Below are 16,259 nucleotides of genomic sequence, written 5' to 3' on the forward strand. Positions count from 1 at the left end.
TTGTGCTATTATAAATAAAACAAATGTATGACAGCAACGACCCTTTCAAAATCTGTTATTTAGCCTAAATGTCCTTCCTCCGTTGGTCACCTTATAAATAATTTTAATTTAATTTGGAAAATCAGTTTTTAAATTAGCTTTCCCTCTTAAGAAAACCAATCCACGATATAGGAGTACGTCCCACTTAAGATAACTCAGTTAGGTAGACACTAATGCAGCCTAGCCTTGAAAATATTCTATTTTTCAGACACGCCCGTTTCATTTAAAAAAAAAAAAAAGTGGAACTATTACCTACCTCACATCGTTTAAATGTGCTTTAAACACGCCCAACCTCGAACCAAAACGGGACATGTTGGGCCAGTCACATCCACCAGACCCACACACATATCTCAAGAATTCAGCTTCAAAACTCAGCCCTCGCAATTTCCAATCAAATTTGCTGTTGTAGGTAATCTTTTTTATGTTTAATTTGCATGCAATGAATGGGAGCTTTCTGTACTGCACCGGTTTTCCCACCATAAGGAGTACCTTATATTGTTTCGGGGTTGCGAAGAGGTGTTGGATAGCTAGTTCGAGGAAGCTTGCCTCCTAAGAGGGAAATTAAGAGCGAAACTGGGGAAGTTTGTGTAGATATATTTCTGTTGAAGGGATGCAATCATGTTTTACAATTTTCCTTTTATACATTCTTAGTAACTAAGAGCTTTAGTCAATTGTTAGCAACTTGATGCAATACTCAAACATTTAGATCACTAAATTTGGTCTAATGTTATTGCCGATATACTTTAACCTGCTGCTGGGTGACCTTGGCCAAACGGAGTGGACAAGTTCAACCCTACAGCACGCATTGAAATCGAACTATGATGTCTTGATACTACCAGGTGACTTGTCCTACGCGGACCGGTACCAGCCCTGGTGGGAGACCATCGGGTACATGGTGCAACCCTTGGCCAGCAAGCGCCCGTGGATGGTGACAGAAGGAAACCATGAGATCGAACGGATACCAGAAATCCATCAAACCGGCTTTACATCCTACACTGCTAGATGGGTTATGCCTTATCAAGAGAGTGGTTCGATCGCCTTCAAATTTGTTCTACTCTTTCGAAGTTGCTGCGGGTGTTCATTTCGTCATGCTGGGATCTTATGCTGATTTAGCGCGCTAGTCAGCTCAGTATGCATGGCTGAATGAGGATTTGAGGAAGGTTGATAGGCGAAGAACGCCTTGGCTTGTTGTGGTTATGCATGCACCTTTGTATTACTCGAATGATGCGCATCAGGGGGAGTTCGAATCTGTTGGAATGAAGATGTATGTGGAGGATTTGATCTATCGAGCTCGCGTCGATGTCGTTCTTGCCGGCCATGTCCATGCTTATGAGCGCTTCGTAAGCCATTTTTCCTTCAGTCTGTTTAGTATTATTTACATAGAAATGATATTATCATCATATAAAATTTTATTATTAGATTTATACATATATCTTTAATATATTATAAATGTGAAAAATCTTTAATATATATATTAAGAGTTTATGAATTCGATATGAATTATGAGCTGAAGTTCTCTATGGGGTGGGGTCGAGGCGACTTGAAATTAGCCCCATGGATGGACTCAGGTATTGATGGGATTAAGTTAAGCCTAGGCCAAATTTATTTATTGCTGATATGTTATGACACAGAGTATATTTTTTTGTTAGGTCATGTTATGTTATGAAAAATATTTTGTAACATATACTGATTTTTTGCTGCAAGTATGAATCGTATCGATTTATCTCATAGATATAGATCCGTAAAAATTAATTAGCACAACCTTTTATAAGTCTTATCCAAAACTCGGGGACTAATTATAACTCGAATCTATGAACTTAGGAACGAGTTTACAAGGATAAGCCCAACAAATGCGCCCTCTTTACATCACAATGGGGAGTGGAGGCAATAGGGAAGGCCTTAATGCGAGGTAAGTACTTTGACTTGGAGTCTGTTTACACGGGTTAAACTAATCAACATACGTTTGATTCATATAGTCGACGGCTGCTTATTCGATCGAAATTAAAACTAACCGGTTTATAGATCCGAAGCCAAAAATATCTGTCTTTAGGGAGCCAAGTTTCGGGCATGGCAATTTTTGGTGATAAACACGACGGATGCGGTGTGGACATGGCATCGGAACACGGACGATATGTCACAGTTGAGTCTGATAAAATCTTGCTAAGAAGCCGTGCATCTGTGTCAGCTTGTTACACCTGATTCATGCATGTCCTCTAAATCTCCTCTAACCCTATATATGTAGCTACATAAAACAACTTGAACTTTTAAATAAATTATACGTTATCTATTTTATTATTCAGTCTATTCAAAATGATCGAATAAATTAAGAGAAAATTCCAAAAATCATTCATTTAAATTGGTATAATAAAATTTTATTACATGAAATTTGGTATTGATATAATAAACACAAAATTGGTGTTTTTGTACATGTAGTTCAATTTTAGCTGGACATTTGATCATAACTCTTGAAAAATTGAAATAAATATGTACAAAAAAAAAATTTATTGCACTAAGTCGATCAAAACTTTATATGAATCAACTTTAAAGATAAATTTTTAAGTTTTTCTCATCCATTAAATGATATTTGAGTAGGTCTCTTGTGAAACGGTCTCACGAATCTTTATCTGTGAGACGAGTCGATCCTATCGATATTCACAATAAAAAATAATACTCTTAGCATAAAAAGTAATACTTTTTTTATGGATGACCCAAATAAGAGATCTGTCTCACAAAATACGACCCGTGAGATCGTCTCACACAAGTTTTTGTCATGATATTTTGGTTGTCGCACAAATAATTCGAGATGGATTTCAAAATAACAGATGGTAATATCGACCTATGCGCGCTTCACGTGTTGGGTTGAATTCACATCATTGTCGTGTTACATGTATTTTCCATCATTGGGTCGAATTATGGTTATAATCACACATACAGAAATATATTGTAATTGTTTTTTCCAAAAAAATTAAAGTACGAAACGTAGCATTGCAGCTTTAAAGCAAAACTTTACTGGTGTTAGGCACACAATATGCAACATAATATAAACCTAAAGAAATATGAACATCAATATATTAAGAGTACGTATCATTTCTGTCGCACCTCAAAATTTAGAGCCCATGACATCGGCATTGCTTTTGGTTCTCTAATTTTACTACAGAAAATAAGAAATTTTCTGTATATACTACGTCAATAATTTCAATAATCGAGACTTAACCAAACATATATAAACATACATATAATACAACAGATATTCTAAAATTGGTCTGCAAGTAATTAGGCTTATTATACTTTTGGTTCTCTAATTTTACTAGATTTTTGGTTCTCTAATTGGTCTGGATTTGGTTTTAGTGCAATAAAATTATTTTCTTTAAATTTAATTCATTGTTGACATAGGCTCAGAATATCAGCAACTTCCGACGACGCCAAGACATATCGAATTAAAAGTTAAAAAATAATTAATTTACTAAAACCAATTTTCGGCAAATCAGATTATCAAAATTCTATCTAGGCTAACTTACAAGTCGATTTTTTTTTTTAAAAAAAAATCATATATATAATATAAATTTGTGGACTAATATGTAAATTACCTAGTCTTCATTTTCCATTTATTTGGTAGGAAAAGACTCGGAAGAGCACTAATATGGATAGACCAAATAGCATCCATCCAATATTAATATCCAAAATCTAAATAAAAAAAAGTGAATGGATTGTCTTACCAAATAGTGACGCTTAGTGAGCTGCTGGTTCGTGGCAAAATTCACAAATATTGCAATCCATGGAGTGGATTTTCTAGTAAATGTCCGCAGATTCTGGTAACTGGGGGTAGGAGTATGAAATGACCAAAATACCCTTCCCGACCATAAGGAATACATCAAGCACTTTTTTAGTTATGGATGAATATTATGCGTACCCACAATCGATATTAAAATTAAATATAACCACCACGAATATAGATCGATGATAAATGACACTCAGATAACGCTCACACGTGTTGCTTAGGATCACGGGAAATATTAAACCCTTGCTAATTGAGGCTCCATTCCATGCTCACACATGCATGACTATTGTGGGAGAGGGTGAAACTGACCAAAAGCCCCAACAACCTGCATGCCAAGATTTTTATCCCTCCACCCTATAAATACAAGAGCTTTATCTCTCACTCCCATTACAAGAAAAATTCAACAATATAAAGATCATAATTCTTTTATTTGGTTGAGAACAACTATCTTTAGGTTGTGATTCATTTAATTTTTTTCGATTATATTCATTTAGTTTGTTTGGATAAATTAATAAGTTATATAGGATAAATTTTTTGACTACAGATGGATTTCGAATTCATTTTGTCCTGAGCCATTTGAAACCAGCTTTCAAATTGTTTCTTCAAATCTAAGATCCTTAATTCGATCTAACTTTTCGATTCATTTTTCTTTGAAGATGGGATTTCTGACGTATCCATTTTCTCGAATGTGTTGACAGCAATGAAAAAGGCGAATTCCATGCTGTACTTGGAGAACTGCTACATCATGGAGCTGAACGAGAAGCTGCGGGAAACAGCGGAGCTTCTTGAGAAAGAGAATCAAGTTCTGCTCAACGAGCTCAAGCAGAGGCAAACTGGCACCTCCTCAACGTCCATAGCTTCCGTCACTTCCGAAAATTACAGTCGCGAGGCCGACCAGTCGTCCACCGCCTCCGCCTCGACAGCTTCCACCTCCAATATGTGCACCAAGGCATCCAAGTCCCGCAAGAAATCCAAGAAATAAGACTGCAAATCCATGTCTTAGGCCTCACACCACCACAATTAATAAGAGACTTTAATTTGTCAGTTACTAGTAGTCGGTAACGGTGGTGGTTTCATTTGTTGCTTCTGCTACATTGGATGAAGATCTATTTTCGAATCTTTTAAGGTTTCTGGTTTCATATATATAGTACAACTTCTGGTTTTAATATTTTGTATATCATGTGCGGTGTGTTGGTTTAATTTGTATCCCTAAACTTGAAAATGCTATAAAGTCTATCACAATCATCTATCTCAGAAATTCTAAAACTTAATGTTAGGTATATCAGGTCGTCAAAATTTTCCTCTAATACATTTTTGTTGTGGATCGTAATATCGCGCAAGAATCGTGACTGTTCCATATGTATTTCGCTCGATGGAATCTAGGCCTATAACATCATAAAAATTGCGGGTAAACTGAATATCAGTTCTGATTTTACATGCCGAATAGGCTAAATTTTTCCATGTAACGAATGAGAGTTCCCAAAAGTCTGTATATAATAACATAGCATCCTGTCGAAGAATCATTCGTACAAACTAAGAAATAGCTTCAATTTAAGTAATGGACGAAATTTACAGTTCTGTATTTTTATATGCTGAGCTGTTAAAAACAGGGACATGCAATTGTAGTAACAAAGCTGTCGCCAAGTCTACCAAATATGCTGAGATAAATTCCCAACATCTATTATTGATAGTATTATATGAATCAGAACATGAATGGCAACGAATTCTGGGAGTAATTGTGTAAATTGGGGGAGATTTTGTTATGAGATTCAAGAAATAATCATTGACATAAAAAAATATTTGCTGTTTTGAAACCAAAAAAAAAAAATGAAATATGGCTATTTTTGTTTAATACTAAAAGCAGGAACTAAAGAAGATGACTCTGCGCATAAAAAAATATAATACCACCACACATCACAAAAAAAAAATTATATGGAAGTTCATCACCTCATGCATCCTTCTTAATCTTTTCAAATGATTATCATGACTTCGGTGCCATTCAAGATTTATTATGAGAACAATAACGAGACGACGTAATATTTGTGACAGAAACATATCCTCGGACCTGTGTCGATCTAGAAATTTGATCTGTATGTACTCCTACAGTATCAATATGCATTCTGTTAAGTGAGTAGTACCAAGCTTATTTCACAAATGTACCCTACTGGATGTTTGTGGGAGAGCATAGAAAGTGTGTGAGCCGAACGGTTGGAGGTACAGGTACTCAATGATCATATCAAAATCAATATTCCATCAGAAAAATAACACTCTTGTTCAATTATTTTGAATGGGCGACTGCAAAATTACTCTAACAACATGAAATATTATATCATCGATTATTTATTACCGGTATAAAGCATACATTTGAAAATACATTTTTCGCTCGGTATGGATTACTATGTTACCAATGCTTCAGTAATCAGCTGGCTCAAGCCATGAATACTGATAATATCAAATATCAATCGATTCACAGCTCAGATAAATGTAAAAAACGAGTAATTATTTGCTCCTGGATTAACATAATTGTCAAGTTGATACACATTTGAGAACTCAAAGTAGTACATTTGATAATATAGGGGTAGGCAACTTGACCTTGAAAATAAAGAATCTTGCTCATCAGACCCCGGATCTTAACCATTAGCAAAACGGTACCTTAGTATATAGTCAAATTCGAATCCAAATCATATAAATATATGATCATGTGGAATAAACCACCCACCAGCAATCTTAACACAGTTCCACAATCTTGGTTCGTTTTCTTAATCGCCGGATTTTTGATGATTTTCCCGAAAAACGTTTCCCATTGGATCTTGAGGAACTATTACCATTTTCATCAGTACCCTCATCATTCCCATCATCATTTTCGGCTTCTTCTTCTTCTTCTTCTTCTTCTTCTTCTTCTTCTTCTTCTTCAGATTCTGAACTGCTACTTTCGTCCACAGAAATTACTGGTTGATAACCAGCCATGGCAGCTTCTGCTGCAGCAACAGCCTCCGGGGTGTGAAGATCGGCAATGCCCAGCATTAAATCCTTCAAAAACATGCATGCATATGAGAATCAGCTATAGGCATGATTGATTAAGGCTGAGGAAATGGAAAAATGTGACTAGGGCAACGTTTACCATTTCAATGATGTGTGACTCTCTGCCATCGAGTACTTCCATATCATAGTTCTCAGGATTTCCCTGCATAACAAGATACTAATATTCGATCACAGTGGTATTAAAACAAAAAATGAATGCTTGGGTAGAGTACACTTTCGTTCATACCTTTGCATCTTGCAACAGGGTTTTGTTTGACTCGGATATCACGCCTAGGAAGTCCTTCACTTTGCCTAGAACTGCCAACAAAGAGATATGTAGTAAGATGATCACTTTGAACGTTTCAACTAAAGGCTACTGCTAAACATTAAAGTCCATGGTTGCTTATATGCACTAAAATCGAGTATTTTAAATGACAAAACAGCAGAGAAGTGCAAGAAGAAGAGATTGCTAGATAGCTCAAGTAAATTTAAGAAACCACACAATTTTGTTCTTCTTCTTGAGTATGGAATATGGAATTACACTATGGAATATGGAATTACACTATTCTAATTTCTACTGGAAGTAATGGGGCAGCTTCATAATCAAGCAGAGATGCTATTTCATTGTAAGAATAAAACTCCGAAATCTCTTCCTAGGAGCCTAAAAATTTTCAGCTTCTCGAGATCTTGTCTTTGGACAGGAAGCCTTATTGCTGGCTATTGGAAAGATGGGTTAGTTCTATCCATTGTTAAATTGTTAATATTGGAGCAATAAGCACTAAAACACGTGAATCTAAGCGCAAGTCATGAGGCATGAGGCAAGGCACAAGTTATTTAAGGGAGGCGCACTAAGAGATGACGTACTGCAATTTAAGTAATTTTTTTAAAAAAATAAATAAGATATTGTCCAATATGTACCAAACGAGCTATTAAAAGCAACAAAATCTTGTGAATATTTAAGCAAAAATAATTGATCTTTAATTCACATATTACATTAAGAGAACCCGTGCCAATTGTTTTTCCGTTGATAAATTGAAGGCACGCTTAAAGGTTGTCCTAACTTTCAAAGCGCAACAATGCTCGTGCTTGACGAACAAGGTGCACATCTCACCAATGGATTGAGTGTTCGCTTGTGGTTGAGCCTCTAAGTCTTGTGGACTTATGATATCTATTCTATCAACCACTACATGTGTACAAACACCTCCTACACTCAATATCAAGAATATTCCCATTTAATCCGGAAATTTACATCTACTCATCCAATCTAGACATTAATAAAATTAAATTTTCAATAATATTCAGTACAAGAAAGCAGTTCAGAGTTCAGACTGCCAGATTTCCTAGTCATAAAATTTTAGCTATAAGCAACAAACACAACTACTAAAACCTTAAAGTTTATTGATTACATCAATAAAAAGAGAATTAAACAGCAGAAAAATTACAAATAATTATCTAGACCAACTAATGAACTCTCCAAATTCGGGATTGTGATCCATTAGAAGCCAATGGGTAAAAGTAAATCGACACTAACAAGTATATCCAATCAACTAAATGGATCAACATTAGCCAGACTTATAACATATAATAAGAAATTAGCATAAATACATACATCAAATCAAATTTCAATGCAAAATTCCAATGTTTTCGTAACTGAAATAATCATCCACCCCAGTACAATTCTAAACAAAACAACCCAAAATCCATTCTTTAAATTTCGGTCCACTGAATTAGTTGAAACAATAAAAGCCAGATTAATAGTACTTAAGCATTCGTCGGCATTCAAATTATTTTGCTGCAACGAGAACACATCAAAATACTAACGCACCAATTCCACAGCTAAAATACACCAATCACCCTGTATATCTCCAAATAAAAACCACAATTCTCGGCACTAAATCCACGAATAACTAAATATACTTCAGATATTGATTCTTTTTGGACTATATACACAAACCCAGAAGCTACTCCATGCTTATAACTCCAAAAATTTCAACTTTAAGCTTCCACTTCATAAAGAGAAACAACGAAAATCTAAAAACAAGATTACTACTACCTTGGCTATTAGGAACAGGAAAAATAGAGGGCTTTGCACCGAGTGAATCAGAATTTACATTATCAGACGCTTTTCCAGTAAAAAAAAGTTTCGGCCCTACAAAGAAAAATCATTAAATCGTCAAACCGAACTCAGGAAAAAAAAACTGAGAAACATAGACGGATGATGAAAAAATCAACCTAAATAGGAATCCGATGAACTTCGGGCATTAGCCTCTAACTCCATAAGAACTTTGCTGTTGGAACCCATGATGTGCGTAGCGTATGGAGCTTTGGGTGTTAATGGCGGAAGGGTGGTGGGAACGAAGATTTATTGGGTTTTATTAGGGCCGTACTGGAATTGGGCCTATGAAAATGTAGGCCCATAGGCTGTCATATAATAGATTGCAGTTTTGGGCCTTGAGTGGCCATCTAATTATAACGGCAATTCAAAAGTTTATGATATTTAAATTTATAATTTTAAGTTTCTATGTTATATATGACGGTATGTTGCTTGGGGGTTTGAAAAATAAATAGAGTTGAAATACTTTTGTTTTTGAAATATTATTCATCTAACACATCACCGAGATTTATTGAGTTTGATTTTTAAACCAAGCAGAAAACTAAAAACCCTCAAAATAATTCTTCTAAAACCGATTTAATATTTTATAAATCACTTGAAAAATACATATTTATAGATAATTGTCTTAGTTTTATAATGCATATTTAATCATTACATTTTGATAAACGAGCTGAATATATGACTAAAATACCATAATTAGTATATTTAATATGGTTGTTGTGACCCATTCGACTCTACCGGAGTTTTCGACCAATATTTTACCTAGATAAATCCGAATAAGCCTTGCTAGCCTGAAGATTATTTTTAGCATTTTGAGTTGTTTGTTGAATACATTTAAAAGCATCTCAAATGGATAATGAACTATTATATATGATTGAAACAATCATTTACATCTGAGAAATTGTGTGTTTTTTATAGTAAAAAATAATTTGGTACACAAACTATTATTAAATAAGAAAATCAATATTTGAACTATTGTAAATGGATCAGTTGATATATGATTCACTTAAAAATTCAATTTTATCCTTAATCTAAATTTTTTTTGAGTTTAATTACTCTTAATAAATTCAATTAAGTTCAATTTTTATTTCAAATTTATTTTATCGATTGAAAGTATAAAAAAAATTTATATTTATTTAAACTATTTGTATAAAAATGAAAAATTATTAATTAATACAATTATGTATATCAATGATAAATTATATACTCAAATTTATTGTTTGAAAAATATTTATAAATATATGATATTTTTTATCTATCAATATTATAGCATTTTAATCATATATTAATAAAATTACAACTCATTAAATAAGATAGCTAAAATATATTTTTAATGTGTTGATAAAACATATTAAAATAAATATNTTACATTTTGATAAACGAGCTGAATATATGACTAAAATACCATAATTAGTATATTTAATATGGTTGTTGTGACCCATTCGACTCTACCAGAGTTTTCGACCAATATTTTACCTAGATAAATCCGAATAAGCCTTGCTAGCCTGAAGATTATTTTTAGCATTTTGAGTTGTTTGTTGAATACATTTAAAAGCATGTCAAATGGATAATGAACTATTATATATGATTGAAACAATCATTTACATCTGAGAAATTGTGTGTTTTTTATAGTAAAAAATAATTTGGTACACAAACTATTATTAAATAAGAAAATCAATATTTGAACTATTGTAAATGGATCAGTTGATATATAATTCACTTAAAAATTCAATTTTATCCTTAATCTAACTTTTTTTTTATCATAAATATAAATTTTAAATAAATATAATATTTTTTAAAAAATAAAAAAATAAAAATATGTACCTAATTGAATTTAGTAAGAATTGGATTAAAAACAATTTAGTTTAATTATAGAATCGACTTTTATTCAAATTATGTATAAATTAAATAATTTACAATAATTCGTATACTAATTTATCTATTTATCAATAGTTATTGTACCAAATTTGTTTAAGCAACCCATAAAACGTTTTTATTTTTTTTATTATAATCATAACTAAATTAAGGCAATCAATAGATTAAATAAAACATTGCAGACAAAATTTAATTATGAATGTATAAATCTTATAATTTTTCTCACTATCAAGAGCAATCATTAAAAATATTCGGTGTGTTTAATTTTTTTGTTTAAACATTAGATATTATCAAATATTTGTATTTTTAAAGTTTAGAATTTAATGTTCATTAAAAATATAATTTAACTTAAATTTTAAAAATAAAAGTTAATTTTTAAAATTTTATCTAAACGTTCATACAATAATATTTATTTATATTTAATGGTTTTTTTCCACGCTTAAAATATTGACCAAGGCTTTCTTGTTGCCTGATTTATGCGTTCAGAATCTCCAGATATCTCAAATTCACTATCAGTGCGTGTGAATCGGTAAATTTTTGGTTCCAAGTGAACTGTTTGGTGTGTTTCATCGGCACGAGAGGAATTCGCTGCTGGAAGTGCACAAATAGATGAAGAAAAGCTAAAAAACAATGGCGGCTGGGACAACCAAGAAGATATATGCCGCCTCTGCAAGGGCGCACACCCGGAAGCCGAAGCCGAAGCCGAAGCCGAAAACGAGATCTTATTCTATTTTTTCATGTCAGATTTTCATTATTTTTCTTTTGTCCGCTTGGGTTTCGCTGCTTTTGGTGCTCTCCAGTTTTATCTGAATTGTTGTGCGTTGAGCATATTTGAGCTTCAGGTAGTAGATAATGGTTGAAAGTTCAGATCTTGATTTTGAAAATGAAAATTTGAGATTGTTGTATTTATATATGGAAAATAATTCGTGCAGGGTTGAATAATGTTGCAACCAGATTTAAAGTGTGAATAAATATTGTCATATTACTTGATTGAATTTCTCTGTTTTGGCATTGGATGTGTATGAAATTTGAGCCATCTTGCAAGGCCTTGGAACTTGTTGTAATCTGATTGTAATGCAAATAATGGAGTTTTATATATTTTTTCTTCTTTAACTCATTGATAAGAGAACTTTACTGCCTCTTGAGCAGTTCAATTGATTAACTATTGTTCTTGGTGTTTAATTTGTTGTTTGTCTAGTAAAAGTTGGAATTTTGAATTTTGCATTAGGAAGCATTGATAAAACTTTTTGGTTCCCACTTTTATTATCACTTCCGGTACTGGCAGGGGCAATTACCATGTTATTAACTGATCGAAACTTTAATACAACCTTTTTTGAAATTGCAAATTTACGCTGCTTCCCCTCTAAATCTGAACTTAGTAGTGCTGATTGTGTAGATTCAAAACTGGAACTTTTCAGGGATGTTCAAGGAAATCTTTTTGGTTTTCTTTATGGGGATTTTTGCATGGGCATATCAGGCCACACGACCTCCTCCACCGAGGATATGTGGCTCCGCAGATGGGCCTCCCGTTACAGCATCAAGAATTAAACTTAATGACGGGAGATACTTGGCTTACAAAGAATATGGTGTCCCAAAGGAGAAAGCAAAGCATAAGATAGTGTTTATCCACGGGATTAATAATTGTAGACATGATGTTGCAGCTATAACTGCATCCCTGTCCCCAGTAATGTCTTTTCCTTTATGCATCAACTGTATTAGGCATGGTAATAGATTATCTGGGCTAACTTGTTTGTTTTTTGGCCTCATTCTTAGGATATTGTTGAAAATCAAGGAATCTACATAGTTTCATTCGATAGACCTGGTTATGGAGAAAGTGACCCTCACCCGTCGCAAACAGTGAAGAGCTTAGCGTTTGACATTGAGGAACTTGCAGACCAGTTAGGATTGGGGTCCAAATTTTATGTTATCGGGTTTTCAATGGGTGGCCAGATTGTGTGGACATGCCTCAAGTATATCCCTCACAGGTATATTTCATCTTGGTCGCCATAGTTCATTTCAAGAAAATACACTCTGTCCTTGTATAGGATTTTGAAGTCGATCAATAATTGTGAACTTCACGTCAAAACTAGGAGCCCAAATTGGGTTTCAAATTTGTTTTTTCGTGAGTTTAGTTAGAAGGATGTTGGATTTAGCTCTTCTCCAGTGAATTAAGTATTATTTTTTATCTGGTTATTTAATTACTATAATTTGTTGTAATTATGCTATTTTCTGAACCAATATAAATAAACAAGTTGTCTGTAATGCCAAACAGGTTGGCTGGAGCTGTTCTTTTAGCACCAGTGGTGAATTATTGGTGGCCTGGTATTCCTTCAAACATATCAAAGGAAGCATATTATCAGCAGCTTCCACAGGATCAAAGGGCCCTTCGTGTTGCTCACTATATACCATGGCTTCACTACTGGTGGAATACCCAAAAATTGTTTCCTTTTTCGAGTGTTATCGCTTACAGTACAAGTGTTTATTCTAACAAAGACAGAGAACTAGCGCCTAAAATTCATTCTATAAGAAAGGAGTTTGAGGTAATGTGTTGTTTACTATTTAAAACCTACACACAGATTCGATACTATACACTTTGATAAATCACTAGGTTGCGCTTGGATTGATGGATTTTATTTGAAAGAAGGTCATCTTGGCTGTATTTGAAATCAACAATAATTACTATTGAAAAAACTTAACTTGATATATAGTGGATTTGAAAATTTCTTGAATTTTGATTATCTAAACTAAGTCAAAAGAATTTGAAATCCATCGATCCAAGCGCAACCTAAAATTCCCAACTGAGATTTTTAATGTTCTCGATTATCTCTTTGTTTTTATCATCCGTCTTCCATGACCAGCTGAGGGAGCTAGAATGTAAAAACTTTTACAGCCACAGCCGTTGAGTGGTGACTGTTTCCATTCAATGGTGTTGGTTGGCAACAATGTGCTGCACATGATTGAAATGTAATGGATTGAAGTCTTGTACTGTTTAAGATAATTGGGTTTTATCATATTACAATTCATATCTCATGAAATAGTCTCTGTGTGAATTTGGTTTTTTTGGCATGATCAGGCGCTGCCAAGACAACAAGGAGATTTCGAGTCTGCTCTTCGTGATATGATCGTTGGCTTTGGGAATTGGGAATTCGATCCCACAGATTTGAAGAATCCATTCTCCGAAAGTGAAGGTTCTGTTCACTTGTGGCAGGGGGATGATGATAAACTTGTCCCCGTTGAATTGCAGCGTTACATTTCCAATCAGCTGCCGTGGTTACAGTACCACGAGTTATCTGGTGCTGGTCATATGTTTCCATATGCAGATGGAATGTCAGACTCAATCATGCAAACACTTTTAGGTACAAGGAAAGTTCCCTCGTAGATTGGTTGATCATTACATGTTTTAAATAAAGTTTTAAAATTGTTGCTGGAAATTTTAGTTGTGAATGAACTATATGGAAAACCAAGTATAAATTTTATGTTTCTTTCGAAATTTTATTGATCTAGTTTTCATGAATTTTCTGAGCCAGAACTTTATTAGCTTAATAGGATGTCTGGGATTTAAGGAATAGTTTTAGAATTTGATTTTTGAGGAAATTAAATTTAAGCGTTCGATATTTTAAATATTTTTTTTAATGGATTTTAGCATTAAAAATTTTTTCTTTGAATTTTCATTATATTTTAGAAGTGAAAAACAAGACAAAATATATACAATAAATTTGAGGATATCTGAATTTTTTTTAATAATACAATCTCTCAATATCAAACTATTACATTCATCGCAAATAAACTATTAATACAGGCTTCAAGTAAACAAATAACACAGATATCAACCAACAATAAATAAACTCAATCCACACTTGGTGATACCAGAATCCAATGCCTCAGACTTATCATTAGACCAAGAAATCCTTGACACGATCCTTACATTTAGATTATTGTAAAGGTGTTTCAGTTCAAATCAATTTTCTCATGGTTCGAGAGATAATTGTTTGGTTAATTCGAATGGTGCTTAAATTATAAGAGCATGTTTGGTAAGATAGAATGAGGTGAAAATCCAATGAACATTCTCACTTTTGTTTCATTCTTTTGTTTGGTAGAGCTTATGAAATGAGAACACTCATTCTTATTGGAATGCTTATGAACAGACATTCCTACCATGTTGGTTGGATTTTTTCGGAACATAATTTTTCCATCTATAAACTGGCCGAGATCAACTTAATATCCCAATTATATATCCAACTATCAATATTTATTCTTATATGCGATTTACATAAATTTTTTTTTTTTTGGACCCTACATATAAAAACGAATATTGACCTTCATAGGCAAACTCAGAGTAATACTCAGAGGCAACATTTGATGTTAATTATTAACATGAAATATTGTGACATGTTTAGGAGAGATCATACACGTGAAAGAAACACAGTTAAACCTGACTTTTTTGATATGGTGGTCGAATACCTAATATAGGTAATAATTAATGTTTGGATCAAGGGCTTATTATCAAGCCAAAAACTATAGCTGTTAGTCAATACGTAATTTTATTTTCTTATAATTGTGGCATCACAGAGTATATGTACTTGGGTGATAATGTGTCAATTTGTTATGCCTATGAGTTCGGAGAAGTGCGTGTCTATCTGCTACTATCTCATATCTTTTAGAGATCAGTCTTATTCTTTCAATACCGTCGGTCATGTCTTAAGTAGAGACAATATTATCCGTTAAGTTCTAGTGGCATTCTTTTATAGCTCACCTAACCAACCAGATCAAGAAGCGTAACGTCAGACTCATCTCAGTATTACTCTCATCATGCACGATTAACCTAACATTTCTCTTACAAAAAGTATATAAATATGCTTCTTGGGAGACTTGAACCCATGACCTCACTTTGATATTAATTATAAAGGTCAGCGCTCACCTCTATGCCAAAAGTTATAGGTTTTAGCTAAGACACAAATTTATTTCCTTATACTCATGGCATCGCGAAGTGCACCTGCTTGTGTGATAATGGGTTGGGCTGTTAGGCCCATGAGTCCGGAGAGGTGCAAGTCTGTAAGGCCTGAAATTTGATATCACTCTTTTGAACTATTATTGGTAATGGAGGCATGAGGAAGGAAAGGAAAAGTGAAGAAATGCAATGGCAAGAAGCCTCGGACAGAAAAGTTGGCGCCCGAGCGGTAGTTTTTTACCGCCCGAGCGCCAGTGGAGATGAACACTTGGACAGAACTATTGGCGCCCGAGCGGTAGAAAATGACCGCCCGAGCGCCAGTGCATCATCAGGTGGTTTTTGGACAGAACGTCTGGCGCCCGAGCGGTAGAAAATGACCGCCCGAGCGCCAGTGTGTAACAAGTCGAGCACTCGGGCAGAACATTCCGCGCCCGAGCGGTAATCGGTTACCGCCCGAGCGCCGCCTGAAAGGTGTGAAAAAAAAA

At 34.0% G+C, this 16,259-nt stretch overlaps 2 protein-coding genes and 1 pseudogene across 3 annotated transcripts; 2 read left to right on the top strand and 1 right to left on the bottom strand.

The window, feature by feature from the left end:
* Positions 1-309: 309 nt before the first annotated feature.
* On the top strand, positions 310-2,203 carry LOC140958106 (probable purple acid phosphatase 20; annotated as a pseudogene).
* Positions 2,204-6,298: 4,095 nt separating this feature from the next.
* Positions 6,299-9,217, bottom strand: LOC140971238 (uncharacterized). The gene is made up of 5 exons (XM_073433386.1): positions 9,071-9,217; positions 8,892-8,987; positions 7,086-7,156; positions 6,939-7,001; positions 6,299-6,847 (listed from the first exon to the last, which is right to left on the bottom strand). The coding sequence occupies exons 1-5, from the start codon at positions 9,138-9,140 to the stop codon at positions 6,545-6,547; spliced, it is 603 nt and encodes a 200-aa protein (XP_073289487.1). The 5' UTR covers positions 9,141-9,217; the 3' UTR covers positions 6,299-6,544.
* A 2,075-nt stretch (positions 9,218-11,292) lies between these two features.
* Positions 11,293-14,297, top strand: LOC140971239 (uncharacterized). 2 transcript variants are annotated; one of them, XM_073433388.1, is made up of 5 exons: positions 11,293-11,565; positions 12,223-12,510; positions 12,600-12,811; positions 13,099-13,366; positions 13,900-14,297. In XM_073433388.1, the coding sequence occupies exons 1-5, from the start codon at positions 11,485-11,487 to the stop codon at positions 14,203-14,205; spliced, it is 1,155 nt and encodes a 384-aa protein (XP_073289489.1). In that variant the 5' UTR covers positions 11,293-11,484; the 3' UTR covers positions 14,206-14,297. The 2 variants fall into 2 exon arrangements, with proteins under 2 accessions (XP_073289489.1, XP_073289488.1); XM_073433387.1 differs by having other exon boundaries at positions 11,295-11,565; positions 12,245-12,510.
* Positions 14,298-16,259: the final 1,962 nt, after the last annotated feature.

This window comes from Primulina huaijiensis, chromosome 2, assembly GCF_012295235.1.
Source record: "Primulina huaijiensis isolate GDHJ02 chromosome 2, ASM1229523v2, whole genome shotgun sequence".
Classification (NCBI taxonomy): domain Eukaryota; kingdom Viridiplantae; phylum Streptophyta; class Magnoliopsida; order Lamiales; family Gesneriaceae; genus Primulina; species Primulina huaijiensis.

Bases quoted from the DNA above. Each gene is read 5' to 3' on its own strand.
- LOC140971239 (XM_073433387.1), top strand. From the start codon at position 11,457: ATGGCGGCTGGGACAACCAAGAAGATATATGCCGCCTCTGCAAGGGCG. The intron at 12,511-12,599 runs GTAATGTCTTTT...CCTCATTCTTAG, and splicing joins TAACTGCATCCCTGTCCCCA to GATATTGTTGAAAATCAAGG. The intron at 13,367-13,899 runs GTAATGTGTTGT...TGGCATGATCAG, and splicing joins CTATAAGAAAGGAGTTTGAG to GCGCTGCCAAGACAACAAGG.
- LOC140971238 (XM_073433386.1), bottom strand. From the start codon at position 9,140: ATGGGTTCCAACAGCAAAGTTCTTATGGAGTTAGAGGCTAATGCCCGA. The intron at 7,157-8,891 runs GTAGTAGTAATC...CTTTGTTGGCAG, and splicing joins TCCTGTTCCTAATAGCCAAG to TTCTAGGCAAAGTGAAGGAC. The intron at 7,002-7,085 runs GTATGAACGAAA...CTTGTTATGCAG, and splicing joins CCCTGTTGCAAGATGCAAAG to GGAAATCCTGAGAACTATGA.